The sequence below is a fragment of the Macaca fascicularis genome, chromosome 11 (assembly GCF_037993035.2).
Source record: "Macaca fascicularis isolate 582-1 chromosome 11, T2T-MFA8v1.1".
In the NCBI taxonomy this organism is placed as follows: domain Eukaryota; kingdom Metazoa; phylum Chordata; class Mammalia; order Primates; family Cercopithecidae; genus Macaca; species Macaca fascicularis.
Window position 1 is genome coordinate 83,230,727 of NC_088385.1, and position 20,922 is coordinate 83,251,648.

The 20,922-nt window shown below is 35.3% G+C and overlaps 1 protein-coding gene across 26 annotated transcripts in view; it reads right to left on the reverse strand.

Annotated features, from left to right (window-relative positions):
- Positions 1-20,922, reverse strand: part of OSBPL8 (oxysterol binding protein like 8) — a 216,990-nt gene that overhangs the window by 59,277 nt on the left and 136,791 nt on the right. For 24 of the 26 annotated variants that reach the window (XM_065524596.1, XM_065524597.1, XM_005571596.4 and 21 more), the window contains one exon: positions 426-496. In XM_065524596.1, the coding sequence (XP_065380668.1) occupies positions 426-496 (71 nt within the window). Of the gene's footprint in view, positions 1-425; positions 497-15,190; positions 15,973-20,922 lie in introns of those variants that run through there. The other 2 variants (XM_015431233.3, XM_065524595.1) reach the window with 2 other exon arrangements.

The window sequence follows — 20,922 nt, forward strand, 5'->3', positions numbered from 1 at the left end:
ATGTCTGTCAATCATAGACAATTACTACTGCAAAGATCTGGCTTTTAACTGGTAAAATATATTTATTTTGATCGTCATCTGAATGAACTCAAAACACTTAAGAATTTTTTTTTAAAGCCATAAACCCTGAAGATATATCTGAATGCAATCCTCAGACTCAAGTTTGAGAAGTGCTGCTATAGCAGAGATACCAGAAACAGTATTACTCTGACAGGAAAACTGGTTACCAATCAGCTGCATTTCTAAGTAACCAACAATACTTACATTAGCCCCAATGGAACTTCACTCTTTTAATACACACTACATGGTTTAGATGTATCAACATAAAAACATCACATAAAAGTTTCATAGGATTTCAGTGTTAGTTCCCTCATCTCAAATATTAGGGAAATCTCATAATCATGTATTTGCTTATATATGCTTACCTTGCTCTTTGACATAGAAAGTGAAGATTCATCTTTATTTTGAGAAATATCTTCCTTTCCTCTTTCAAAACCTTAAAAAAAGTCAGTATATCAGTATTACTATTTTTGAACATGTATAATAAGTCATTCATTTTCAAGTATAGACTATATTTGATATAAATCAGTTCAGGAAGCCTGTACATACGGCTTTAAACTATTAAAGATCTCTAAAGGGTCATATCTAGTAAAATCCTTTAGAATTAAGGCTTAGAAACAATGAAGTATTTCCCTGAACCCACCAACATTGTGAAATATCTGTTTTCTTTGCTCCTGCAGAACTTTGCAAAAATTCAGCCCTCATAGAGCTTTTATTCCAGTGAGCTGGTTTCCAGCAATGAATTCTAACTAATGGAACCAACCCAACATACTTTTCATACCTCTGGTGAAAATGGAAAACAATTTCAGATGAGGTGATAAAAGATTAGGGAAAATAAATCTGGATTGACTTTTTAAAAATCTTATAATGTGCGTATGGTGAGAATTAGATGAGGATACATACAAAGCACTTAGCACAGAGTTTTTGCACACAGCATACATTAATGTTCACTTTTATTATCATCACTTTCTATTGTTATTGTAAAAGGATGAATCTAAAATACAAGAGTGCATTGGGACAAACATGCATATACTCCTGTAATCACATAACACTTTAATATATAGCACTAAGCCGACACCAATGAACAAATTACTATTATAAAGGTACAACTAGGCGCTTCCAAGATGGCTGAATAGGAACAGCTCCAGTCTACAGCTCCCAGCATGAGCGACACAGAAGACGGGTGATTTCTGCATTTCCAACTGAGGTACCGGGTTCATCTCACTGGGGCTTGTCGCACAGTGGGTGCAGGACAGTGGGTGCAGCCCACCGAGTGTGAGCCGAAGCTGGGTGAGGCATCACCTCACCCAGGAAGCACAAGGAGTAAGGGAATTCCCTTTCCTAGCCATGGGAAGCTGTGACAGACAGCACCTGAAAAATCGGGTCACTCCCACCCTAGTATTGCACTTTTCCAACTGTCTTAGCAAAAAGCACACCAGGAGATTATATCTCGCGCCTGGCTCGGAGGGTCCCACGCCCAAAGAGCCTCGCTCATTGCTAGCACAGCAGTCTGAGATAGAACTGCAAGGCGGCAGCGAGGCTGGGGGAGGGATGCTCGCCACTGCTGAGGCTTGAGTAGGTAAACAAAGCAGCCAGGAAGCTCAAACTGGGTGGAGCCCACTGCAGCTCAAGGAAGCCTGCCTGCCTGCCTGCCTTTGTAGACTCCACCTCTGGGGGCAGGGCATAACTGAACAAAGCACAGCAGAAACCTCTGCAGACTTAAATGTCCCTGTCTGATAGCTTTGAAGAGAGTAGTGGTTCTCCCAGGACGGAGTTTGAGATGTGAGAACGGACAGACTGCCTCCTCAAGTGGGTCCCTGACCCCCGAGCAGCCTAACTGGGAGGCACCCCCCAGTAGGGGCAGACTGACACCTCACACGGCCATGTACCCCTCTGAGACAAAGCTTCCAGAGGAATGATCAGGCAGCAACATGTGCTGTTCAGCAATATTTGCTGATGTACAGCCTCCACTGCTGATACCCAGGCAAACAGCGTCTGCAGTGGACCTCCAGCAAACTCCAACAGACCTGCAACTAAGGGTCCTGTTAGAAGGAAAAAGTACATCCACACCAAAATCCCATGTGTATGTCACCATCACCAAAGACCAAAGGTAGATAAAACCACAAAGATGGGGAAAAAACAGAGCTGAAAAGCTGAAAATTCTAAAAATCAGAGCACCTCTCCCCCTCCAAAGGTCCACAGCTCCTCTCCAGCAACGTAACAAAGCTGGACGGAGAGTGACTTTGACGAGTGGAAAGGCGAAGGCTTCAGAAGATCAAACTTCTCCCAGCTAAGGGAGGAAGTTTGGACCCATCGCAAAGAAGGTAAAAACCTTGAAAAAAAGATGAGACAAATGGCTAACTAGAATAACCAGTGTAGAGAAGTCCTTAAATGACCTGATGGAGCTGAAAATCATGGCATGAGAATTACGTGACGCATGCACAAGCTTCAGTAGCCAATTCAATTAACTGGAAGAAAGGGTATCAGTGACTGAAGATCAAATGAATGAAATGAAGTGAGAAGTTTAGAGAAAAAAGAGTAAAAAGAAACTAACAAAGTCTCCAAGAAATATGGGACTATGTGAAAAGACCAAATCTACGTCTGACTGGTGTACCTGAAAGTGACGGGAAGAATGGAACCAAGTTGGAAAACACTCTGCAGGATATCATCCAGGAGAACTTCCCCAACCTAGCAAGACAGGCCAACATTCAAATTCAGGAAATACAGAGAACGCCACAAAGATACTCCTCGAGAAGAGCAACTCCAAGACACATAATTGTCAGATTCACCAAAGTTGAAATGAAGGAAAAAATGTTAAGGGCAGCCAGAGAAAAAGGTCGGGTTACCCACAAAGGGAAGCCCATCAGATTAACAGCAGATCTCTCAGCAGAAGCTCTACAAGCCAGAAGAGAGTGGGGGTCAATTTTCAACATTCTTAAATAAAATAATTTTCACCCCAGAATTTTGTATCCAGCCAAACTAAGCTTCATAGTGAAGGAGAAATAAAATCCTTTACAGACAAGCAAATGCTGAGAGATTTTGTCACCACCAGGCCTGTCCTACAAGAGCTCCTGAAGGAAGCACTAAACATGGAAAGGAACAACCGGTACCAGCCATTGCAAAAACGTGGCAAATTGTAAAGACCATTGATGCTAGGAAGAAACTGCATCAACTAACGAGCAAAATAACCAGAATGACAGGATCAAATTCACACATAACAATATTAACCTTAAATGTAAAGGGGCTAAATGCTCCAATTAAAAGACACAGACTGGCAAATTGGATAAACAGTCAAGACCCATCAGTGGATCTAGAATTAGAATTACCATTTGACACAGCCATCCCATTACTGGGCGTATACCTAAAGGATTATAAATCATGCTGCTATAAAGACACATGCACACATATGTTTACTGTGGCACTATTCACAAGAGCAAAGACTTGGACCCAACCCAAATGTCCATCAACGATAGACTGGATTAAGAAAATGTGGCACATACATACCATGGAATACTACGCAGCCATAAAAAGGATGAGTTCATGTCCTTTGCAGGGACATTGATGCAGCTGGAAACCCTCATTCTCAGCAAACTATCTCAAGGACAAAAACACACCCACCGCATGTTCTCACTCATAGGTGGGAACTGAACAATGAGAACACTCGGACACAGGAAGGGGGACATCACACACTGGGGCCTGTCATGGAGTTGGGTGAGGGGGAAAGGATAGCATTACGAGATATACCTGTTGTAAATGACAAGTTAATGGGTGCAGCACACCAACATGGCACATGTATACATATGTAACAAACCTGCACGTTGTGCACATCTACCCTAGAACTTAAAGCATTAAAAAAAAAAAGGTACAACTGTATTGAGACTTGTGTGGTAGGCATAAAAGGAGCAGTACACATTTTAATTTTAATGAGGTTTTTCTATTTTTGAGGACAGGTACTAGTAACTCTTCCCTATAATTATTTGGTCAGAGTCCAATAAAAGCCTATGTTAAAAAAAATACATACATTCATAAAGCAGCATTTTTAAAAATGTCAAGTAGTACCAGTGCCTAAAGTATTTTAAAATCACTTCTAGAACATCAAGGATAATACTGTTGATTCTGTATTTGGTTTATTAATACAATAGCTAAAAAAATCTGTTCCATTTTCTTAATCCAAATATTTTACTGAAAATTTTATATGATATAAAAAAGGCATCTTTTTTCCCTCTCTGGTAAGAAAAAAGATCACTCAATGCCAATACTAAAAATAAAATGTAAAAAAAATGAAACTTTCATGAATGCAACATGGAATGTTAAATGAAATTAGTGATTTGGGGTAGTAAATTCTCTTCCAACTATCCTCCCCACTCCTACAATGAGACAGAAACCTACATCCCTATTAGAATGGCTAAAATTAAAAGGACTGACACTATCCAGGTACAAGTGAAAACATGGAGCAGCTGAAACTGTTTACTACTGGTGAGAACACAAAGTGGCCTAACAACTTTGAAAAACTATTTGACAGTATCTATTAAAGTTAAATGTACACCCGTTCTAACACACAGGAATTCTAGTCCTAGATATACCCAACAGAAATGAGTGTGTACATCCATCAAAAGGGAGGCACAAGAATGTTCATAGAAGCTTTATTCATAATAGCCAAAATCTGCAAACACTTCAAATGGCTGTTAAGAGTAAAATTAATGAATACATTATAGTATGGTCACACAACGGAAAATCAGACAGCAACAAAAAAGAACAACAAACATTGAGTGAAAGAAGCCAACTCTACCCATTTTTAAAAAAGTACATACCAAATGATTCTATTTACAAACTTAATCTATGGCATTAAGAGTTTGGAACAGTAGTTTACCTTTTTGGAGGAAATACTGACTCCGAGGGGTGTGAGAGAGCCTTCTGCTATGGGAAGTAATTACACGTGTCTATATGCAACTAAAAATTCAAAAGCTGCACACTTAATTACATGTAAGTTATATCTCAATAAAAATAATTTTAAAACACACCCTTTCCCTATTCTTCCAGTTTATTGGGTTTCTCTTGCTTTGACATCCTATTCCACCTAGTCTATATGCCTTTAACTTTAATTTGTTCCATATCTGGCTAATTCTGATTCATTTATCAGCAATAATGATATTTATACTAATTAACACAATAATATTAATAAAAGCAATAATAAAGCAACCAATACCTATTTATGAGAACCCAAGTGAGTGTAACACACTATGCTACAGGTTTCATTTTTTTCTAATCCTTAAAACAATGCTACACACAGAAAAAATTAACCATATTTTACAGTTGAAAAAACTAAAGCTCACAGAAATTAAGTTGACCAACATCAACAAGCGAGTATCAGAGCTGATTTAAACTTAGGTCTACATTTAAAACTCATGCTGTTTCTACAATGCCATGGTGCCTCTCAAGACACAAGGCCACCCCTTCAGGGAGGCCTTGTTTTGACTTTGCAGGCATAGTTAGCTGCTCCTTTCTATGACACAAACAGCACTTCACACATACTTGTACTAAAGTATTTACTGCAGTGTACTCCAATTATCTTGATGTTCATGTTGACCGTGAGTTCCTGAAAAGGGTCTAATTCTTGTATATTATCTGAAACTTATAAATTTCATAAATTAATAAAAAATTTAATAGAAAGAACTCCATTTTTATTTCTAAAGGTTTTTAGAAAATGTGAAATATAGCACATCTTCAGAAAAATGCCTAAAACATAAATGTATAACTTAACACAGAGCTTAACCATCACCCAAATCAAGAAATAGAGAATTGCTAACATTTCATAAGATTCCTCCTCCATGCAATTCTTAATCACAATCCACCCTTTCTCCTCAAAAGTAACTTGACTTGCGCAATAATTATTTACTAGCACGTCACAGCAGGTACTTCATTCATTTTCACTGCTGATTAGAATCCTACCGCATGACTATACCACTATTTATCCATTCCACCATTATCAGACACTGGATTGTTCCTAACTTTCCCCTGATGAACAATAGTGCTATGAATATTCCTGGAAATGTACTGTTGTAGACACCCCTAAGTTTCTCTAAGGTTTAAATCTAGAAGGAGGAATCCTGGGTCACAGAGCACGTGTAACTGAAACTTTATAACAAACTATGCAAAAATTCTCTTTTCTCCATAACTGTAGTAACTTCAGTATTGAAAATTTTTTAATATTTTTGCCAGTCTGGTGGATGCACAATAGTTTGTCAGTGAAGTTTTAGTCTGCGTGTCCCTGATTACTAATGGTGCTGAGAACTTTCTCATATTAATTGGCTAATTTCCTTTGTGAAGAACGTCTTCAGATCTTTTGTACATTTAAAAAAAAAAGTCTATCTTTTCTTATTATATAAGAATTATTGATGTAGGCTAGATACTAGTACTTCACCAAATATATTTGTTGCCAATATCTCCTTATTCTGTGGCTTTTTATAGGCTATATGGTTTCCTTTGGTGAAGAGCTTTTAATTTTCATGTACTCAAATTTAGCAATCTCTTCCTTTAAAGGTCAGTGCTTTTGGGTCTCAAGAAATTCTTCCCTAAATCTGCAGTCATAAAAATATTTTCCAATAATGTAGTTTTACTTTTTGCATCTACATTTACAATACATCTGGAATTGACATTTGAGTACAGTGTGTTATACACGTACAATTTCACTTTCTTTGCATTTAGACACCAACTGACCTGCCACCGTTTATTGAAAAGAACTTCCTTTATTAATATGTGTCAAATGTTCATATACGTGTAGGTTTGTTTCTGTGCACCCTGTTCTATTTATCTAGCACTTAAAGTACAATATTGCCTAGAAATAGTGAATGCAGGCATTCTTGCTTGTCTTGTTTCTAATATCAAAACTGTCAATATTTAACCAGTAAGTATAATGTTTAATGTAGATTTTTGGTATATTTTTATATATGTATTTTTATATATATTTGGATATATTGATATTGGTACATACATTAATATAGATATTTAAGGAACAGGGTTTATTTTTCTGCTTTTTTGTTTGTTTGTTTGTTTTGAGACAGGGTCTTCTCTGTTGCCTAGGCTGGAGTGCAGTGGTGTGATCTCAGCTCACTGCAGCCTCAACTTGCCATAACAGGCAATCCTTCAACCTCAGCCTCCTGAGCAGTTGAGACAAGAGACACATGTTACTAGGTCTTTTTTTTTTATCTTTTATTTTTTTTGTAGAGATGAAGTCTCACCATGTTGCCCAGGCTGGTCTTGAAATCCTGGGCTCAAGCAATCCTCCCACCTCAGCCTCCCAAAGTGCTGGAATTACAGGTATGAGCCACCATGTCCAGCTGGAACAGGTACTGATACAGATATTTAAGGAAGTTCACTCCCTCTAGTTTTCTAAGAGTTACCAAAACGAAATTTGGATTTCATCAAAACTTTTCTCACATCTATTAAGATAACCATATTATTTTTTCTGTTTTTAATCTGTTAGTATAGTGAACCACATTTATTTCTAATGTTAAGTCAATCCTGCTTCCTTAGATTTTCATCCAACTTAGTCATAATGCATTGTTCTCTTTATATCTTTGTATCTCTCAATATCTTTATAAAAAGATATTGCTACTACCATTAAGGAGTTTTGTAATCCATATTCATTACTGATTGGAAAAAATCATAGGACAATCTCTTTCAGTTGAATTTCATGTCAAAGTTATACTATTACTGGTGTTCTTCCCACTCTGCACTTCCATCCTCTGAAAGCAGTTGTGCAAGACTGGAATTATTCCTTCATTTAATGTTTGGCAGAACTTGTTATGTACTTGAATTTGGTGCTTTCTTGTTTAATTTCTGTTTTTCTTTTTTTTTTTTTTTTTTGAGATGGAGTTTTGCTCTGTCGCCCAGGCTGCTGGAGTGCAGTGGCACAATCTCGGCTCACTGCAACCTCTGCCTCCTGGGTTCAAGCGATTCTCCTGCCTCAGTCTCCCAAGTAGCTGGGATTACAGGTGCATGCCACCACGCCTGGCTAATTTTTGTATTTTTAGTAAAGATGGGGTTTCACCATGTTGGCCAGGCTGGTCTTGAACTCCTGACCTCAAGTGATCCACCTGCCTTGGCCTCCCAAAGTCCTGGGATTACTGGCATGAGCCACCACACCCAGCCTCTGATTTAATTTCTTAATGGTTATTAGGACTATTCAGGTATTCCGTTTCTTTTAAAAACAATTTTAGTAAATGATATTTACTAAGAATTTATTTCATTTGAACTTTTGAGTACATCTCGCATACAAAAGTTCACAATATTCTCTTACATGTTTAATACATGCTCCATCTATAGTTGTATATCTTTTTTATTTTTGATACTGGCTAACTGTATCAGAGTTACACTTTAAAAAAAAAAAAACCTTTTGTCTGTTGATTTGCAGTGACACTCTTTTTCATAATCAGTCGCACCACAGGTTTGTCTATTAGTCTTTTTCCAAGAATTTTAGGCTTTATTGAAACTCTCCAGTGTGTGTATTTTCTGTTCCATTAATTCTTACTCTTACCTTTATTACGGTCTTTTTTTTCATTTTGGAGATTTATTTTGCTCTTATTTTTTGAACTTAAGAAAGATACTTAGCTTATTAATTTTTATTCTCCTTTCTGTTTCTAAAATATGCACTTAAGGCTAAACATTTCCCCCTAATCACTATTTTAAAGCTATATTCCACAAATTTCTATATGTGATGCTTTCATAATTGTTCAGTTATTTTTTCAATTCCTATTTTGATTTCTTCTTTGATCCATGAGGCATTTAGAAATATATTTCTGAATTTTAAACATAACAGAATTTTTATTGAAATTTTTGTTATAGATTTCTAACATAAAAATAAGGTCAGATAATATGTTCTGAATACTTTTAATAATTTAAAATGTGTTGAAACTTACTTTATGGCACAGCATATGAGCAATTTTTATACATATACCATATGTATTAGATAAGAAGGTATACTCTACAGTTGTTGGGTATAAAGTTCTATATTTGTCCATTAACACAAATTTGTTAGTAGAGAAGTTCTATTTGATATGTATTTACTGATTTTTGTCCTTTTCTCCCTCAATTACAAAGAGAAGAATAGAAGTACAGATTTATCTAGTTTCCATGTTGTTTTCTATAAAATTTCCTTATATATTTTGAGGGCATATAATGTACTCATGCTTTTTGCCTCAAAATTTATTCTGTCTGGTATCAATAGATACAGGAACTTTCTTTTCAGTAGTGGTTTGCAGCACTTTTTATCCCCAGTCCTTCCCTACCCCAACTTTTCTTTATTCTTTTCTATATAGATATGTCACTTGTAACAGCACAGTACTGAATTTTTTAAATACTAATCTTTAGATCATTAGTACTCAATATAATTGCTGACTTATCTTGATTTATATTTATCTTATTTTGGACTTTTTAGTAGTTCCTTCCATACTCTACTGTCCTCTACTATCTTGCCTTCTATTTATATAAAATAGTCAAGATTAAAAAACATAAGTTAATCATTCTGTTTAGTGGTTTCACTCAGAAATTAAAACATGTATACTTAACTTTTCAAAGTTTAAAGTTAATTATTAATTTACCCTCCTTCTGGGAAATACAAAGGCCTTGGAAGAACTTATTTACCTCCCTTCTGGCTTATATACAATAACTGTCATGTACTGCAAATCTTTCTTTTTAACTCCAAAAGACATCATTTGTATTGGATTTAGAATTATTAAATTTGCCCATATAGGCCTTGTTATTTGTTTATCCTCACAACTTCAGACTTTCCATCTGAAATCACTCTCCTTTTGCCTGAAGTACACCTGTAGCTTCTACTGTTTCAGTAAAGAAGTCAAACAGGTGTGAGTTTAACTGTTGTTATTCTTGTGAAGGAAATCTGGGTGTTTTCACCCTCTGTCTTTGATGGTCTGTAGTTTCACTATGATGTGTTTAGGTGTAAGTTTCTTTTTAATTTGTTTTCTTGAGAATTTGTGGACTAGTATCTTTGATCAGTTCAATTAAAGGCATTACACTTAAAGATTGTTTTTGTCCTATTTTCTCTACTTCTTTTATTTATGACCAAAAACAGACAGCTTTTTTCCTTTTATTCTGCATGTCTCAACTTCTTTTTTTTTTCATCTTTTCCTTCCCTGCTGTATCCTGAATAATTCTTCTGACTTACCTTCCTCTTCACTAATTCTATCTTCATCTGTATGTCCAATCTGCTACTAGTATGTATACTGAGTTTTTAATTTTGGTTATGTTTAATTTCATTTCTAAAATTTATATCCTAATATTTCACAAATCTACAGGCTATTTTAAATAATTCCATTTTGAAAGTCTGCATTTATGTTTTTAAAAATAGTAAACAGAGCTTTAAAAACAATAGTCTATATCTGACCACTCTAATATCCAGGAAGTCTTACAGGCCTCTTTCTACTGTCTGTTGTTTCAGTTATTTCTCATTCATGTCATATTTTCTTATATATCTGGCCATCTTTGACTTGTGTACTAATTGCTGACTTTGAAAAAAATATTTGCAATAATAATTAGAGACCTGGAATGAAAAAGCCCGTCTCCAGAAAATTATACGATTTTCAGTACTTTTTTTTTTGAGACGGAGTTTCATTCTTGTTGCCCAGGCTGGAGTGCAATGGCACAATCTCAGCTCACCACAACGTCTGCCTCCCGGGTTCAAGCAATTCTCCTCCCTCAGCCTCCCGAGTAGCTGAGATTACAGGCGTATGCTACCATGTCCGGCTAATTTTGTATTTTCAGTAGAGACGGGGTTTCTCCATGTTGGTCAGACTGATCTCAAACTCCCAACCTCAGGTGATCTGCCCACCTTGGCCTCCCAAAGTGCTGGGATTACAGGCGTGAGCCACCATGCCAGGCCGATTTTCACTACTTTCTTAATAGCCTTTCTCCAAAATATTCTGTCTCTTGTTTTAACTTACATAAAGTAGTAAGAGTATCTCTGGGATATTTTATTGAAGCCAAATTCCTTCCAAATGGTCATTAAGTAGCTAAGTGAGGACTGGAAACCAGGTAGTCTTGCTCCATTTTCACTCTGCAACATACACTCACGCTGACTTTCACATTTTCTGAGGTTATAGAACCTATAACAATAGCACATACTCAGGTCAGGCGAGGTGGCTCACACCTGTAATCTCAACACTTCGGGAGGTTGAAGTGGGCAGATCACTTGAGGTCAGGAGTTCGAGACCAGCCTGGCCAACATGGTGAAACCCCGTCTCTACTAAAAATACAAAAATTAGCTGGGTGTGGTAGCACACGCCTGTAATCCCAGCTACTTGGGAGGCTGAGGTGAGAGGATCACTTGAACCCAGGAAGCGGAGGCTGCGGCGAGCCAAGATTGCGCCACTGTGCTCCAGCCTGGGCAACAGAGTGAGACTCTGTCTCAAAACAAAAACAAAAAAGCAGATACTGAGAATGATGACTATGTAGACTGACAGATGGCCATCCTTTCAACCAACTAAGAAATAATAATGAATTCACCTCTTATAAATATAAATATTAGGCTGAGCATGATGGCTCACGCCTGTAATCCCAGAACTTTGGGAGGCCTGGGAGGCCAAGGCAAGTAGATTACTTGAGGCCAGGAATTTGAGACCAGCCTGGCTAACATGGTGAAACCCTGTCTCTACTAAAAATACAAAAATTAGTTGGGTGTGGTGATACATGCCTGTAGTCTCAGCTAGTTGGGAGGTGGAAGCAGGTGAACCCCTTGAACCCAGGAGGCGGAGGTTGCAACGCGCCGAGATCACACCACTGCGCTCCAGCCTGGGAGACAGAGTGAGACTCCATCTCAAAACAAAAACAAAAACAAAGCACAAGTATATATATGTGTGTGTGTGTGTGTGTGTATAAAAAATGTAAGTATTTATAGTATACCTATCTGTTACACAACACATTGTATTTAGGGATAAAAACATGAAAAGACATTGTTCCCTATCATTCCTTTCTTTTAAAAAGGCTATTGTCTAGGGAGAAGCCAAGTGTTCAAACAAAAATTATAATACAGTAAAATAACTACATATAATGAAGTCAGAGGGATACCTGAGAATAAGCTATGGGGTCAGACTATCTGTCAAGCCTGGCACCACCATTTACTAGCTGTATAACACTGGGCACGATACTTAACTTCCAATGATTCAGTTTCTCTAATGGAGAAAGGCATGAAAGTGATAAAGTACTTAAGACTGAAGCAAAAGAGTGCTATAATATTCTCTTCATATGAAAAGAAAAAAACATACTAATGCGTTTCGGAAATGCTTTTAGCCATCAAAGCAAATAAAAAAGAATTTCCTAAAGCTCAACCCCAAAAGAAAAACTAATGACATTCCAACCTGGTTGAAAAAAGTCTGTCATATCTTTCTTCCAATCTTTTCATTTTGGAAGTAGTCACAGTCTCACAATAATTCGAGTGAATATAATAACTCTTCCATCAAGTAATTATATAACCATGGTAAGTTCCTTAAATTCCAGGGACTTCAGTTTCCCATCTACAGGAAATTTCACATTAGATGATCTCTCGTGTAAGTACATAGGTTTACTTTCTCCTGCTAATGCAATGGAATATTATCCCTGAATAAATTAGTGTTCTGCCCTTAACCTCTAATTTGTCCACAAAATGCAAGTACTATCATCATTGATAAGGCGTTATCTTTTTGATATACCTGGTTCATTAATGTTGTGATAGAATAAAGCAAATTTTATGTTGCTTCAGTCATTAAAATGAAATTATATATACAAATCTACAAATAAATATTTTATAAGTATCTACAAAACAAATACAGAATTGCTACATCAACTATATTGAATACAGCCAAGAGCCAAGAAAAAAATCTGAGAAGTCAAAATACACAGAACAACTATGCCCTAAAATGTACAATCTATAGATGTCTATAGATGCTTTCTTTGCTCAAAGTTTATTTACTCCAATTTGTAGGTACTGTTGTAGAGATTAGTAAAATGAGCATTATCTAGAAGTAACAGCTGAGATCAACAGATAGATAATCAGATATGAACTAAATAAACAAACACATTGCATCATGGCATCACTATGGGTACGGGGCAGGGGTGTCACATCCATGTTATAGCTAATCATAAAGAAAAAGGCTATGCTGACATATTTATTAAGGCAGAAGTGACTAAAAGAAAAAAGATTTTTTTCAGGAAAATTAAAATTTAAAAAGGGTTATGCTCAAAGCAGTAAGAAAAAGTTATCTTTAAATATCACTAATGAAGAACAAATCTTTCTCTAATTTCGTCAGATAAAAGCAAATGCATGTAAAATAATTTTTTCAATACCACAATGAAGTATATATCAGGAGATACTAGACATACTTTTTACTTTTACCTTAAGTACACAACAAAAAGCCACTTCTTTGAAGCACTTAATTTCATTCTACTTCTTAGTTGATAAAAGCAGATTTTATAGAGCTTTTTATCACAGCTGGTTGTATTAAGGAGATGATAGAATCATTTCTATGAATATGATTTTCTCTATTTCAAGAATTAGAAAACAAAGTAAACCATTTACTTTTCTATAAAAACAAATCCATCTAAGATGGCTTTTAATATTTCTTTGACAAGATAAACTGACAATTTTGCCTTTAACTGCCTAATTAAATAAGTACCAAACTTAAAAGCTAAGTTTTCTATTGTTCATCAAGGTCACATGATTATTCTGTAAAGCTAAGTAGACTTGTGGCATGAAGGTCAGCAAACTATATTAGCAAGCTTGTTGGCTTAAAAAATGCAAACAAAGAGACAGAAACAAATACAGAAATGAAACTCATTTTAAAATAAAAAATATTTAACATTAAAAAAATCTCAGTATTTTGTATTTGCAAAGCCACTTCTGAATGACAAAAAACTAAAATTTACACCACTTAAAACATAAGAAAGACACATGAGAGTAACCATGCTACACTAAGAAGACTTAATATGGATTATGAGTGCTATTTAAAGCTTATGCTACTTAGGGAGAGTTGAGGACTATGGTTTCCAATTCTTTTGTGAAACACTCTTAGAAAAGAATGAAATCAGTCAATTTATAATAATTTATTTAACTGCCCAGGTGAACACTTTCTATGAGGCATTTCACTATCTCAAAAGAACATATATACCACTTATCAACACGAATATTCAAAAAGCCAAGAATAAAGGTTATTGTGAAAATAGGGAATTTAATTCAACAAAATCTAAGTGTCAGAAAAAATATATAAATGCAAGTATCAGTTTCAGTCAATATTTCTTTGTCATCATTATTAAATAATACTTTTATTTTAAAAGAATATATAACCTTAAAAGAGTAGACATAATTATATAGTGTTTAAAAATTTGAAAGGAAAACAAAAGATTATTTAAACATATTCAAATATTTGCTACAATTTCAAATAATAAAAGATCAATTTATATCTACATCTCATTGACCGATTGTTTAATGCCTAAATCATAGCTGTCAAATGCCTAATAAATATAACTCTAAAAATATCATACATTTTCATGACAAAAATTAATCACACACAAATACATCTAACAACAAGAAGAAACTAAGGTATTTCAAAAACTATACTTGAGTAGAAAGCTTCACTTTAGTCACAGTCTGAGATAAATTTAGGAATTTAAGATAAAAACATTAAGATAATAAAGTGGTGAAATTAAGGCTTACATTAAACATCAACTTTAATACAGCTACAATTCTGCAAAAAATGAACAAATATCAATATTAATATCTGGGTTTCATTTGGTAAACCCTCAGAGAAATGGGTTTGTTTATATAATTTTGTGTTTATCTCAAGTCTAGAAGGGCTTTAATTTTATCAAAGGGTCATAATATTTCTATAATTAAAGCAAAAATTTATGCCGTAAGCACTCAAGATTCCCACTTTACTGAATCATTACTTCTCAAGTTTTAGCTGAAGAGACTCTAAGAGAAAATATGGAAAAGCCAAGCTGTTTAGCAGCAGTTACTGAAACCTAAGCTTTCACTACAGAATTGTTTTGTTCAAATGAAAGCAGCTTTAAAACGTTAAAATGCCTGGTTTATTTTAATTAAAAGTCTGCAAGAAATTAGAACTGCAAGATTAAACACACAAACCTGGCAATGAAGGAGAAAGTTCATTGTATCCTCCAAATGAAGCATTCCGAACAAGCTTTCGGCCATCAATCCGTGGAGGAAATAAAACAGACGAAACCCCAGTACATGAAGAAAATCTACGTTGTTGTGAGCTCTCTTCTTTCATAGCTCAGAAGGTCTATTTAATGTATATGGCTCACCCAGAGGCTAATCAGACCAATATGGCAAAGACAGGCTTTTCTCTCACATCCAACTGTAGCAAAACCCACCACCACAAACAAAGAACACACACATTTAACAGCAAAGGAGAAGGACCAAAGACTGTCAAATCAGCAGTAAACAGATAGAGAAAGCCTGACAGAAAAAGCATTAAACCATGCTGCTAATTTTTAAAAAAATGAACTGATAAACACTAAAGGCTATTCTACTAATGTTTTCCCTTTTTATCAAGCCACCCTGCACTGAATTGCTGCTTTAGGAAAATAAAGCAAGATCAATACTTAGCAATTCAAGATGAAGTAACAAAGTCATTTTCTCTTCTTAAAAATGCAATCCTTTTATCACATCCATTATGTTTTTGTAGTATCCGGCCACACTTCCCACCTCTTCTGAGTCCTTCCTTCCCAGCTTTTACTTACTTCAAAGATGGATATAAATGTAATGCTTTTTATCTTCCCTGAAGCTTCTAGATTTATATCTAATCTACAGCTTGCCTCAGCCATGATTAAAAATTCATAAAGAAAGATACTCTTTCAAGCACAATGTTGATGGATTCCAACAGTTAAAGCAGAGAATAAACATTTAAGTTTTGCCTCCAGCAGGGATATGAGTCATTAAGACAGTGGTAGCGCAAACCAATCAACAGAGGAGATTAAAATGACACCATAATGCTGTATGCTCTAACATGTTCCTTGAAACAAATACGAGCTGCTACTGTTCCTCTTAATTATATTTAAACTGTTCAAAATATACAATCTATCAATGAGTCTTTCCGGCTTATAATTTTTTTTTAAAAAAGTAACTTTATTATCACAGTGACAAATGTACTATGTTTAAAACTAAGCGACAAGTATTGACATCACGTCATTAAATCTAATAGGTACTTTCCTATCCTTATAATGATACCATCTCTTTATACCTAATCTTTAAAATTCCAAAGAATTCTCTCCCAATTATACTAAAATCCATATACCTTACCCTACCTTAATTCAAATTTAAAAGCTCTAATCAGTTGCTCTCTCTATATGCTGTAGATTGATTTTTTTGGTTATAATTATTTCTTTCAATCTGAAAATACACCCACTTAGCTGGACAACAACCAACTGCGTTAAAATTTACTTTGTGGTTCGTTTTCATAGGTATCTTACCACAAGATCTCAGTTTCCTTCCTTACTATGCATACACTTCAAGGCTGGTTCTCTATTCATGCACAAGATCTCATATAATCTAAGACTTTGTCCTTACCAGAAAGGACACACAAAAAAACCAAAACTCAATTTCTTTCTTTCTTTTTTTTCTTTTTTGAGATGGAGTCTCACTGTCACCCAGGCTAGAGTGCAGTGGCACAATCTCGGCTCACTGCCACCTCTACCTCCCGGGTTCAAGTGATTCTCCTGCCTCAGCCTCCCAAGTAGCTGGAACTACAGGCACCTGTCACCATGCCTGGCTAATTTTTGTATTTTTAGTAGAGATGAGGTTTTGCCATGTTAGGCAGACTGGTCTCACACTCCTGACCCAGGTGATCTGTCCAGCTTAGTGTCCCAAAGTGCTAGGACTGTAGGTGTGAGCCACCACACCAGGCAAAACTCAGTTTCTTGCATATGACATATTCTTCCTTGGGCAAAGGCATTTCAAAATCAATTAGTGGAGAATAAGTTTACCACTAATACCCATAATTGCAGCAAGTTTGTGGGTTTTAGGGGTTGGTTTGGTTATTATTTTTTGCTTTTCTCCGTATCATAAAATGTACATTATCATTAACTGTAGACAACAAATAATTATAATTCATGCAATGCTGCTTGCCTTTAAAAGCATAAAGAACGTCACAAACAGCATTATACTAGTATAACAGTTAAGCAGGATTTGAAATTAAACTGCATTCAAATCTCTGTTTTATCTTTCCTAGAAATACTTAAACAGTTTACTTAATTTCTCTGGGTCTTTGTTTTCTCATCTATAAAATGCTAATAGTAGTATTGATATTATAGGATTGTTACGAGGATTAAACGAGATGATACATATAAACTCTTAAAAGAGTCTAGGTTAAAATGGCAAAATGAAGATACTGAACAAATGTGTTCCCTCCTAAAACTCAAGTAAAATCAAGAAAAGGGGTATTTTAAAAAAATAAACAAATATGTATATATATCCCAAAAGTATGTATCCAGGAGAGGATATATTAACAACATAAATTTGACACTGCAAACCTTGAGATGAACAAATAGTCATGGTCTTGCAGATCCAAGAAAGCCAAATCAAAACCAGCAGTAGTAAAAACTGAGAGTCAACCCTATTTACACCAAAGGACCCTTCTGCACATAATTCACAGCACCAAGCTCCTCTGGATCACGAATCAGATAGGCTATTGATGTCAACAACAATACTGGAAGCAGGCCAAAAAAGAAAACTAGTTTCAATTTAGAATTCCATACCCAGCCAAATTATCAATTATATATTAGAGTAAAATAAAGATATCTTTAGACATGCAAGGTCTCAAAATTTTAATTTCTATGTACCTCTTAAAATAATTTACTACAGCAGACCCTTCTCAGCTGGGGTTCTGCAATACAATTAAGCCTAATGTACTAAGGCATCCATTGTTCAAGATGAATTAAATTTATCTCCCATACATCTATAATGTTTCCAACCATTCACTGTATCTTTGGGAAAACAGAGAAAATATTCCTATAGGATTTACTTCTGTCATGAGACCCCAGTTATGAAAGGCTGTACTAGAAGATAAAACTGTACTAAAACATGATAAATCAAGAATGCATGGGGTATAGAAACAGGACGTTCAATATAAAAGAGATGTCATTACCAAAAAGTCCCCCTGCCACTGCACCTTGTTTTTTTTTTGTTTTTACATTTTATTATTTTTTTCCATAGGTAGTATTTTTATTTATTTATTTATTTATTTATTATTATACTTTATGTTCTAGGGTACATGTGCACAACGTGCAGGTTTGTTACATATGTATACATGTGCCACGTTGGTGTGCTGCACCCATTAACTGGTCATTTACATTAGGTATATCTCCTAATGCTATCCCTCCCCACTCCCCCCACCTCACAACAGGCCCCGGTGTATGATGGTCCCCTTCCTGTGTCCAAGTGTTCTCATTGTTCAATTCCCACCTATGAGTGAGAACATGCATGCACCATCTTTTTTGACACATGGGCAAACTGCTTGGGTGAGCTTTGCCCAAGTTCTTTGTTGACACTGGCTTGTGTGTCTGACTGTATGCTGATAAAACTTCTTTTCTTCCAAGCTGATGTTTGGATCAGTTGAGAATACTTCCAAAACAAGGAAGCATTCTACTTTTTACTTATTCCTGGTAGAACATGGTGAGCTAAAAAGCAGAATATACCTCTCCTGGTCATATTCCTGCCAGGTGTCCAGTAACTAAACCACAAGCAATAATGAATCCTGTATTTCCCAAGACCCACTAATTATCTTGTCAAATGCTTTCTTCAGACGACTTTTGTTAAACTCTCAAATAAATCATTAACAAATTATGGCTCAGAGACTCTTGCTCAGTTTATCTTCCAGCAATGTTGCCCTTTCCTTACCCAACCAGGTTTGGGCTTGCTACTGTTAAATAAGCAGGAGGCCAATGGCCTGAGGCTACCTCTGTACTTTTAGTTCCCAATAATGAACTACAAGCTAACTTTGGTATGTAAATGAACAGAAACCTAACTTAGGAATCTAATATTTGTAACAAATAGGCAGATCTTTGCCAATCACAAGCAGGTGAGCTTCAGACAATCACAGGCAACAAACTAATCAGATCACGTTCAAATAAGGCAGAAGCCCAGCTGTAGCCAATCAAGCTACTTCTGTATTTCTGAGTTCTGTCTATAAATATTCACTGCTTATGTTTCAGAGTGGTGCTCTCTGGACCTCTTCTGGTTTTGAGTGTTGCACAATCCATGAATCGTTCTCACTCAAACTCTGTTAAATTTAATTTGTCTAAAGTTTTTCTTCAAACACACTCTAAATAGTGTTTAAAGAAATAACCATAAATTGTCTAGATATGCACACATGATGGTAACATTACTAGAAAAAAAGAAAAGGCACACAAAAGTGAGGATTCTGGTTACCTGGAGCATGTAGAGGGCATATAAAGGGGAAGAGATAAGGATCAGGAGATATATATAAGATCTCCTCTAAATCTGGGATGCTGGGTATGTAAGTATTGGTTTTATTATTATTATTTAACTGTAAATGCATTTTATATACTCTTCAGACTGCATGAAACATTTCACAGTACATATACATGTAAATGTCTTTTTCTTAAAACAAAGTTCTCAGATTGTTGCCGGATACATAGAAAACATTTCAATGTAAGCTATTATTATGTCCAGGATCTTCATTCAACAGTTCAGAAAAGGCAGGTAAGAAAAACAAAATATTACTAAATACAATAATAGCAGGATTTATTTTCCCTTCCCTGATAGCCACCTGTTACCACTTTATCCTTCCTTCTACTCTTTGAGTAATCCTAACTCAAACCAGTCATCTGTACTCCTTCTCCCACAAGATGTAATCACTGGTGTTTAATTATTTAGAAATTCAAGTAAGAGTGCCATCTTTCTTACCTCATCTGAATGGTGGTAAAATAAATGTGGTTTAGCCAAAGATGTACCATAGGTTACACCAACTTCATAAAGCTTCCATTAACATTCTTCATGTTAAAGGTTTTACAATATTTGCTAAGCTCAAAATACCTGGGAAACTACTTGGCAAACTAAAAAAGTATTATTTCAAGAGAAGCAGTGGAAACATTATATGATAGCATATTTCTGGATCCTAAATCTGTTTAATTATTCTCTACAACCTACCTTGCCTATACATCACAGACTCATGAGGATGAAATTATATATATGTATACTCACACATATGTGTATATGTGTATTGTTTTGATCAATTTGATCATTTATGTCACATAAATGTAAAGTAGTAATAAAATAGTTATATTTCAAATCTATAATTCAAAGAAAACCATTATATTACAATAATCTCAAGACAGGATGTAATTGCTATAGACTAATTTCACAAGGGAAACACAAATACTCTTTTCTTCAATAATAAAAAAAAAAAAAACTACTAAAAATTTTAATGGCAATTGTTCATTCAAAACCAAAATCTAGATCACTCTAAAAAGCTAAAGATGTATTTTCAAAACATTATATATACCTTTGTGATTTCAATTTAATTTCAGAATTACTTATAATCACTACAGATTTTTGTAATTTTAAAGTAATACTAAGGACAAAAGAGCATCAATGTTGCAAGATCATCATGACAGTTTTAAGTTACGTGAGGCATTTATGTTAGAAACAGATTCTGGTCTTGGGATAAACATGTACTTATTTAAAAGTGTTTTTCAGGATACAAGTCACCACACATTGTTAAGTTGAAAAATCAATTTGGTGGGTCACAAACAGTGCTTTTAAAAATTAAATGGGTCAGGATAGAAAATATCAAAGTGCATCCTACTCTGATATTAAAGGGCAAATTGTTTCATGTT